The 10,137-nt window shown below is 38.3% G+C and overlaps 1 protein-coding gene across 1 annotated transcript in view; it reads right to left on the bottom strand.

Moving 5' to 3' along the window:
- Positions 1-281: 281 nt before the first annotated feature.
- LOC110161234 (calcium-binding mitochondrial carrier protein SCaMC-3-like) overlaps positions 282-10,137 on the bottom strand; it is a 20,043-nt gene continuing 10,187 nt past the window's right edge. The window contains exons 5-10 of the mRNA XM_055152600.1: positions 8,281-8,439; positions 5,393-5,545; positions 5,194-5,307; positions 3,252-3,419; positions 2,629-2,779; positions 282-517 (exon numbers count right to left, since the gene is read on the bottom strand). Of these exons, the coding sequence (XP_055008575.1) occupies positions 336-517; positions 2,629-2,779; positions 3,252-3,419; positions 5,194-5,307; positions 5,393-5,545; positions 8,281-8,439 (927 nt within the window). The 3' untranslated portion in view covers positions 282-335. The remainder of the gene's footprint in view (positions 518-2,628; positions 2,780-3,251; positions 3,420-5,193; positions 5,308-5,392; positions 5,546-8,280; positions 8,440-10,137) is intronic.

Genomic DNA, 10,137 nt, shown 5'->3' with positions numbered 1-10,137 from the left:
TCTAAAGAACATTTTTAAAACCTAAAATTCTGCTAACAATACTGTGTATAAAATTTCTGAAATACATAACATTTTGTGTGTTATGCTCTGAGTTTTGAGCTGTGAGTTTAGTTATCACATGGCCTCAACAGAGATTCTTAACCACTGAATGTATTTATTTATTCTTTTCTGTCTGTGGGAAAAATGAATGGAACTGTTACTGCCGGCATGTGAAGAGGGTCGGGACTGTTGAGCTCTTTTTTACAAGTATTATGTACTGAGTAGTTTGATAAAGGACCGACTGAATGAATGAACGTACAGGATGACAGGCACTTGTGGCTGCTTGCGGGCGGGGCCTAAGATGCCGCTCCCAGGACCTTCTTGGTGTGCTCGTACACCACGTAGGAGATGCTGACAGCAGGGATGACTTTAAGAAAGTTGGGGGTGAGGCCACGGTACAGCCCTGGGACTCCTTCATGGGAGACGATGTGTCTGAACTGGCCCACCATAGTCAGCTTGTGCTTGTCCTTACTGATGGCTGTGGAGGGACAGGGCAGATAAACCTATGACTGATAGCTCTGTTTTGTCAAAAGAAATACAGAAGCACAATTACAGATAAACTCTTAAAGGAACTGTGTATAAGATTTTGATTTTAAATTTCAATATTCCCCATGTCCCCAGATTAGGGCTGCATGGATACTGATAATGGTATTGAATATGTGTGCCAATACTGAAAAATTAGCTGGCTTGGGTATCGTTTCCATCGTATCGGTTTGGCACTACCCTGGTTGGGCCTTTAACCGGATGAAATAGATCCTCCCACTGACCTTCCCACCTCTCAATTAGCTTTTCTCATGTTGTCCTCTCACACAGCAATCTACCAATTTACACAACATCCCAGTCAACCTGCTCCCTCTATCACTGCCCACTCAACTGCTCAAAGCCTGTTTATGCTCCCTCATTATTCTGATCATGCACATTGTTCATGTAACTCTTCACACACTGGTATTGTCCCTGTTCCTCTCCAAACAGCTGCTTAAAGTGAACTGAATTGGATTTAACAGGGTTAAAGTGATACGGAAAAATCTAGCCAATATGTGTACATGTGTGGCATGTTACACAGTGAGAGTTTATTCCAATTTACAGACAAATAAATGCCCTAATATAGATTATCTGCAGAGTAGTTTGTCTGTGAGTCAGTGATGCAGATGTAGTGTTTTTAAAATAGTATTGTTGTTAATAACACCCATGAGACACTCACCTGGACATCCAAGACTACACACTATTACTCTATTTTATAAAGACCTGGAGTTGTGTTTTGTTTCATTCACATGTGTTTAACAGACAAATCCTAAATATTCAGGCTGAGGTCTTCTTTCATACAGAAAACATTCTGTTTCACCTTGTGACTGCAATACAGGAAGTGTTCAAATATGTTTTTAAACTTCATACATCTTCACTGGAATCAATTGGATAATTTCAGCCCTGGACTTGCCAGTCTCTACTGAACTAACATTAAAAGGAGCTGTCACCTCTTCATGACATCACAAGATGGAACAGAGCGTTTTGGGGTATATTTTCTAAGCATGTGCTAAATTAATTCTGTAAATGAGAGTTTAGTGTCTGTACAAAAAGACTACGCTGTTTCTGCCCCGTGCACACACGCAGTCTACCTTACATAATAACTCACTGATATGCCCTGTCTGAGCCAAATCCAAAGATGCGTAAAAGAGAATCAGCAGATGCAGATGCATGAGAGATGTGTTTGGAAGCCCAGACTAAATGTTTACTGTAACCTATAGAGCTGTGGAAAATGCCCAGTCTGGGACACAATATATACTGGACATGAATTAGCGGGAGAAAAGGTGCACTAACAAAGAAGCGCGCACACGGCTTGGCCATTTGAGACTGTACACTAGACCACGTGAACCTCGCCTCCTCCCGTACATCGCATGGAGTGAGTGTGGTGGACAGGGGCACTCGCCTCTTTTGTGGAACAGGACCAAAGCATCACAGGTTTAGGTCTTTTTATTACACCACGTCTCTCTTCAAAACAGGGTAATTATTAGGATATTTTCATTTTGTGAATTAATGTAAAATCACTTTAACATACTGACATCACTTCTAATGCACTGCTGTTGCAGAAACTGGAACTTTCTTTCCAACGTTTTCCTAAGTTTTTGCTTGCATCTTGATAAATCATGCGCCAATAAGCGACATAAAGCTCATTGCATCCACTTTTTTAGCACATGCACAAACGCTTAGTAAATATATCTCTTTGAACTTTGGAGATGTAGACAAACTAATAATAAAGGATTAGTCAGACATGTGTGAATGAAACAAAACACAACTCCAGGGATGTTTTTGAGGAGGAAATAGCATTCTAACATGTCTTAAAGCACACAAGAGTCAATTTATGTGATATAGGACCTCTAAAGCATTTAAAGCAGTTACATTTTACAGGTGTGACTTGTATATGCTCTGGTCTGAGTCACAGTCACTAGCTTAGCCATAAAGGGGCTACATGTTTGGTGCCTACTATAAATGAAGTAAGTCCAGCTTCACTTAGTTTTATTTCTTTTGGACATTATAGAGCTAAAAGTCAAACTTCAAAGTGCTGTTCAAGTGCAGAGGACTGTGAGGTGGTACCTTGAGCTTGCATGCGTGTGCGGACCAGGGCCAGGGGGTAGGACGCCAGCTGCCCACATGTGCTGGAGGTGGTCCCACAGGCCAACAACACCAGAACACCTGGATCTGCTGAATCCACACAGTACCTCTGCAGCCATGTGGTCTTCAGGGTCTGCAACACATAAGCAGAGTCTGTAATCAGACACAAGGCAGTGTATACCCTGGTTTAGTGTTAAAGAGGGGGTATGACACTTCTATGGGGTTTTAACTGCTAACACATTTCATATTTAGTTACTCTCCCTTCAAAGTGTCATATGACAACTCAATCAGCAAGTTTTGCATCCTGCGTTTTATATATTTATGTGAAATTGCAGTGAGGAAGTATGGGTGAGGTAGGTTTGTGGGCTGAGATTTGGATAAGATTGTAGCCAAAAGCAAAAGTGAAAACAAGTTAAGATGTTGTTTTGTGGAGAATATAGCCTTTTCAAAACAATAAAAGGTAACATGGTGATCTTAGTATGTTACATGTTATGTGTTAGCTATGTGTTAGAAGAAGAAAAATACTTCCTCTTTAAGAACAGACTTTGTCCAGTTGACTCTGTGTAACCTTGTTTTTTAATGATGCCTTGGGATGTTTGGGTTACCTCATAGACTGCCAGGTCAATGCCAGCGTATGGGATGATGCCCAGTGTGTTGGGCAGGTAGCCCCTGTAGAATGCCCCCACACCCTCTGTTGTCAGGATGTGCCGGGCACAGTCCAGGAGCCCAGAGTACTGACCGGTTCTGCGTAGGGTCAGACGGGTTTTCAGCACCTGTCCACAATAGAAGACAAGACCAGACACCACTGTGACCATGTGCTACTTGAAGGGCCCATGTTGTGCTCTTCTGATCCATGTTGTAATACTGCTTCCTCATCATAAACAGACCTGCAGTTGTGTTTTGTTTCATTCACACATGTTTAACACACAAACCTGCATATTTATGCAGAGATCTCTTTTCTCAAACAGAAAACATACTGTTCGACCTTGTGATGTCATGTGTTAATACAGGAAGTGCTCCATTGTGTTTTTAAATTCAATACTCTTTCACTAGAATGATTTGGATCATTTCAGCCCTGGAATTAAAAGGTAAAATGTAGCTGTTAATGTGAAGACTACCACTTCATGACATCACAAGGTGAAACAGAGCATTTTGAGCTTTGGAGATGGAGACAGACTAATAATGCAGGACTATTTAAACATGTGTGGAAAAAAAACAACACTGTTCCAGGTATGTTTTAGACAGGAGTCAATTTTGAGTAATATACATAAACTGTAGAAAGTGGACTAAATGAGTGTAACTTCACCCATAGTGTTTGGCTGTGCCCAAATTTGGAACTAGGCTCTATATTATAAATAGGATTTTTTCCAGACAAAACAGCAAAATAAAAACCACAGTAAAGCTGGTTAATACGAACATTTTACAGTTTTTCTTCATTGGTTTGGCTCACTTCTTGAAACAGAAATGTCCCCAAACCACCTTGCAGTAATTCACAGCACAATCTTTTGATTTCATCAAATTGCAAATGTCTTAGTGCATGTCTCAAGTGTCTCAGTGCATCTTTGCACATGGTTCTGTACAAGTTGCCTACAGTTTGCACAATGAGCCACGTTTAGCACATTTTCCACATAAATAGATCTTGCTGATCTAAACTGATTCTCAGTCTAATGGTTGTTCTCTCCAAAACATGTCAGCATGATTTCATTGTCTAAGTCATCATCTCCACAATAGTCTGTTCAACTGTCAAAATTAGTCCAGAACATGAACATCATAAATGCATTTCTTGGAACATTTGATAAATTCATAACAGTAACTGACAGTCAGGTGAAATTTTAATTTTTCGAATAAACCTTTACAAAGGAGGAGTTTCCCACATCTCAGATGACCAATCTTGATTTAAGGAAATCAACAAGGACAACTTCCTGCTCGAGCAAGAGGAAGAGAAGGAGAAAGAAGAAGAAGAAGAAGAAGAGGAGGAGGAGGAGGATGGTGGCCACGAGAGCAACCACTGAAAGTGTTACTGTAGTTGTGAAAGTTTAATTACAGCACTGTAGGCTAGAATAAGTTTTCTTTTTTGTTAGTGTTTATATTTCATACATGTACAGAATACTGTATACATTTTTTTATGTACTCTGATGTATGGAAGTGACTTTATGTGTGTGAATAAAATGGTTAGAGTTTTGTTAGCAGTGTGAGTGCAGTGTGTGTGATGTCAAACTTTGGAGGCTGCTCGTACTGTGAAATCCTTCCATTTTGGGGGCAATGACTATTTATATGAGAAAAGAATCTAGTTTTGAAGCATGTGTGAACAGTTTTGGGAGATCTGAGCTTTTGCTGGTGAACTGTAATGTTGTGCAGAACTATCAGACTGTTTTTGCTCTTATAGTTTTAAGAATGTAATTTCTGGTTCAAGAAATGAGCCAAACCAACAGAGAAAAACTGTAAGACCAAAATAATGAGACTCACTGCAGCAGTTACAGAGAGGGGCCACAAAGTCTATGGTAACATAGAGCCTCTAAAGTCTTAGCGTTTGAGTTAGCGACTGACCTCCATGGGGTAGATGAGGGTCTGAGCGGTGGCTCCTGCCAGAGAGCCAGCCAGGAACCTTTCCTGGACTCTCAAAGGGCCTCCCTCCTTACTGCCATGAATGATGCGTTTAATCTGCAAAGTTTTATTAGCAATACACTTAAAGGCATAGCGATGGTGTACAGTAGTTGTGGAATCTTTCATGTGTAAACCTGGGCACCTGCTCATAGGCCATGAACTTGATGGCAGACTCGGGGGCAATCTTGAGGACATTAATGCCGTTTCCTCTCCACAGCGACAAGAATCCACCCTCCTGGACCATCCCCCGTAGCCCCGCCCACAGATTCTTCCCCCTGGACGTGGCCCCATGCACCTGTCACACACACACATAGACATACATATCTCAGTAAGTCCTAACACTGGTCTGGTTTTGGACTGGTTTTGGCCTGGGTCAGTCTGTGAGTCAGACCCCTCCACCGCAATTATGGTGCTACTTTTTTCTTCTTTTACTGGAGCTAATGTATTATGGTACTTCATTCTGAATTCAGATGATGACACCATGCATACACCTACTTTGTGATAGGATTATGAAATTTTGTTTTATGGGCAATAAAGGTTTAATATGACCATTCCGTGGACCTATTCTCATCACACATTGTTCAGTCTGTTCCAGTTGATTTAAATGAGTTTGTCCTTTAAGACAGGAAAAACTTGGCTTTGTTTATTTTGATCAAGGATCATTTTCCATACCTAAGAAAAAAAACAAAAAAAAACAATAATACATCTTTGAAATGTATCACAAATTCAAAATATCTTTAAACTAAAGTTTCTTTGCTTGAAAGAGAGTGGGATGAAGAAATACTTAGTTATTCCCACCCCCATATTATGCATATAATAAATTCATTTCTAGTTTGCTTCCTGTCCATACATTATAATGTCACACAGTCATAATAATAATATTCAGAACGATTCAAATTTCCAGGACAAAGCCGTTACAGCATTGGTTGATTATTATTATTATTATTATTATTATTATTAGTAGTAGTAGTAGTAGTAGTATTAGTAGTAGTAGTAGTAGTAGTATATAAATACATAGAGTGTAGAGCATTCTTATAGCTTGCTATACTGTGAAAATATGATGTTTTTATGCATTTTCTTAAATTTGTGAAGACTTGTGCATTGCTTGTGCTGTTCCCCAAGACTGTTCCACAGTTTGACCCTGCACAAAAATGGTTCACTCCTCTCAGCTGATACCTTCCCTCTCTATGTTTGAATAGTTTCTGTCTATTGCCAGGCAGTGCATTATTGTTTGTCCTATACATGGGTTTGGCTGTGGAATATTGGACAAGATTGTTCAGTTTCATTAATTTAGAATGTAAGAATAGAGAGTTGGTGTCTTCCGAATATCCAATTTTGTGAATCACCCTTATTGCTTTTTTGACGCATTGGTGGAGAGTTTAATGCAGTTTTGAAGTATGGTTGCCCCATACTTCAATACATGTGTAAGGTATGGTTGTATTAGAGCACAATAAAATGTGCAGAAGTGTGTGTGAATTGGTATACCAAAATTGATTGAATTCGTTTATTATTGAAATGCTTCTAGCTATTTTGTTTTGTATATATTGAATGTGTTGCTTCCAACTGAGTTTGTCATCTACAATTACTTCAAGAAACATAATCGCTGTTACCTTTTCAATTTCTGTGTCACTGATACAGATTTTCATCATAATTGTCACTGGAGTAAAATATGTTGGTACCATCAGCAAATAACACATATTTAAATTGATAAGTTGTTTTGAATAGGTCATTGATGTACAAAACAGGTTGGGCCCCAACACTGACCCCTGGGGGACACAACCAGCCACCACTCCACAAGCTACTACACAAATAACTTTTTATCCAATCCAATGCCATTCCTCTTACACCATATAATTCAAGTTTCTGAAACAATATAGAGTGATTTATTGTATCAAATACTTTTTTCAAGTCAATGAAAATACTGGCTGCTAATTTGTTTTGATCTACAGTCTTAGTCATTTCAGCCACTGCTTTAGTAAGTGCTAGAAGTGGAGCTTTGAGTCCTGAAGCCATGTTGACTGTCATTAATTATTATTTTATGTTTTTCAATAAAGTTTTCTAGAATTTTATTAAAGTTTCTCAAGGATCTTGGAGAATTGGGGTAAGAAAGAGATTGGTCAATAGTTTGTATAGAGATGCTTGTCACCGCTTTTAGTACATTGGTATTAGTTTAGCTATTTTCATTTCGGTTGGGAATATACCACACTTGAACAAGAGATTGATGATATAATGAGAGGTTTTAATGTGCTATCAATTGTCTTTTTAACTACAATCATATCAATATTATTATAGTCAGTGGACATTTTAGTCTTGCAGTTGTTAACGATTGGCTTCTTCTGTTTCATCTACAGGTGTCAAAAACATTGATTTTCTCCATTGTTTCTTCTGCACACAAGTCCGAAATTGTTCTCGCAAGATCAGGTCCCACTTTAACAATAAATAAATAAATAAATAAATTAATTAATTAATTAATTGACAACACTAGATATATCATAATTATCCTCATATTTATTAGTAAAATATTCAAGATATGCCATTTGTTTTTAATGTTTCTTGATCAAAGTGTTTCATATATTCCAGATTCTCTTTGCATTATTATTGTTTTCATTAAAAATTTTTGTATAGTGATTTTTTTTTTACTGGCTAATATGTTAATATCATTGAGGATTGCGCTGTTATATTAAATATTTAAATACTCCCCTCCCCATCTTCTCAGCATAATTTGTATTAAATTTCAAAATCCTGCCACTAAGCATGTGCTTTGTTCCAAATGTCACACCCATGTGGCAGTGTATGTGACTATAGCACCATTTCACATAAGGTGGGTCCACCAAAAAGGCTTATAGGTCCTGAGGCCGAAGGGGGTCAAAACAAAAGATCCCGAACTTGTGTGCAATAATGAAAAATAAGAGTGAGTAAAAAGTAGCAAAATAATCAGAGTGGAGGGGTCTTGGACTGGTCTGGTCATGTTATGGTCTGGTTCTGATCTCGTCTAGGGTTCTGATCTCTGGTTCTGGTCTCTGGTCTGACCTGGAGGAAAACCTTGAGGCGATCCAAAGGGGCAGTCCCAGTCCTGGACACAGCTCCAGCCATGGCTCCTGCCACCAGCTGCCTCCACACCAACCCCGAGCGGTGTTCCTTCTCTGAGAACTCATCTGGCACCGTCAGAGCCTCGCCTATATCCAACATCTGAAATCAAATGTTCCATCAAATGTTATTCATTTGAGCAGCATCGGGCAATTAAGGTCCTATATTAAGCAATATGAATTCTTGTTGTGAGCATCGCTATGGTAAAGCTGTAAAAAATATGACATGGATGTCAATGACTTTTTGCATCAAGGTAGCAAAATGGAATTCTGTGCAAAATGTCTGAAATTTTTGAAAAACTGAATTTTTTCCCCCATACTGGATTTTATTTCAGTCTGCAGGGGCCATTATTGCACCATTTTTTTTTTTTTTTCTTCTTTTTTCCATATTCAGTAGCTTTAGCGCAGGGAGTTCGACAACTGAAAATGTCACTGAAATTTGTTTGTGCAAACTCATGACTCATGCTTAATACCCCTAGCATAATAGTATTTTTTTTTTACTTTTTTTGTCATGAACTGTGTCAAATTTCTTTCTTTTACTTTTTCTTTTTTTTTTTTTTAACCTCTTTCGTATACCCTAATGCATCTTTGAGTTGTTTGGGGGCACTGATGATCCATTTTAGATATTTTTGTAAAATGGAAATAGACAAAAGTTAGAGAAGTGCAAGTTTTAATAGTTGGCAAAGTTTTGTGAGTTTTTGTCAGTGTTCACTGGGTGAAAAATGAGTGAGATAGTTACGAGAAAAATAGGAAGAAATAAAGAAAAAAATGCCCCGCTTTTTTTTTTTCTAATAAACTTTGGTGCATTGCAACATTATAGCAAAGGTCCCTAATCACTACAGGTGAGTCAAGTTGTGTCATTTCACTTCCCTCCCACTAGGAGCGTCACTTTGCCATACTAATAGGCCCTTCACCAGCTTTTGGCGCCTAAATATTCTGATACGAGATAATGTTCCACCTTTTTTTTTTTTTTTGGTTAAGTAGGGACGTAACAATAACCGAAATATCGTAATATCACTTTGTCAAAACAGTCACAATAATATCATGAGCCATCACAATAATACAAATCTCTTTGCTTCATTATTATAGTCAAGTAATTGTTAAAAACAAACAAACAAATAAACAAATAAAGGGAGCTACAAAGACCATAATGCTGTGCTCTGCAGTGCAGACTAAAGTGCAGAGTGAATAAAGAAATAACTGTTACAGTTGTCCTCCATTGGTTTGGCTCATTTCTTGAAACAGAAATGACATTCTTGAAACTATAAGATCATTTGGCCAAACAGTCTGATAGGTCTGCACAACATTACAGTTCACCAGCAAAAACTCAGATCTCCCAAAACTGTTCACACCTGCTTCAAAACTAGATTCCCATATAAAGAGTCAGGAGCATCAAAATTGCAGAGATCCTTCTCATTTGCTTTGGTTCTTCTGCATTCACTTAAGTGCTTTTGTCAAAAATAACCTAGATGGTTCAGCACAACACCATGGATCACCTGCAGAAGTTCAGATCTCTCCCGAAACAGTTTACCCATGTGTCAAAACTATATTCCTCTCTCATAGAAATAGTCATTGCCCCCAAAATTCATCGTCCCTTTGACATTGTGTCAGCACTGCAGCTCAAAATGCCTCAATGTTTTGTCACTATGGCAGAGGTCAAACTAACACAATACAATTATGAATAAAACTGAATAAAAAAAGGATTTCACAGTAAGAGCAGCCTCCAAAATTTGACATCACACACACTGTATTTTGTCCATGTACCAAATATAAACACAAACAAAAAAAAACAACAATTATA

Source organism: Boleophthalmus pectinirostris, unplaced genomic scaffold (assembly GCF_026225935.1).
Source record: "Boleophthalmus pectinirostris isolate CB_2022bp ecotype Guang Dong unplaced genomic scaffold, ASM2622593v1 HiC_scaffold_17, whole genome shotgun sequence".
NCBI classification, from domain to species: Eukaryota; Metazoa; Chordata; class Actinopteri; order Gobiiformes; family Gobiidae; genus Boleophthalmus; species Boleophthalmus pectinirostris.
This window is presented reverse-complemented; position numbering and strand designations above follow the sequence as displayed.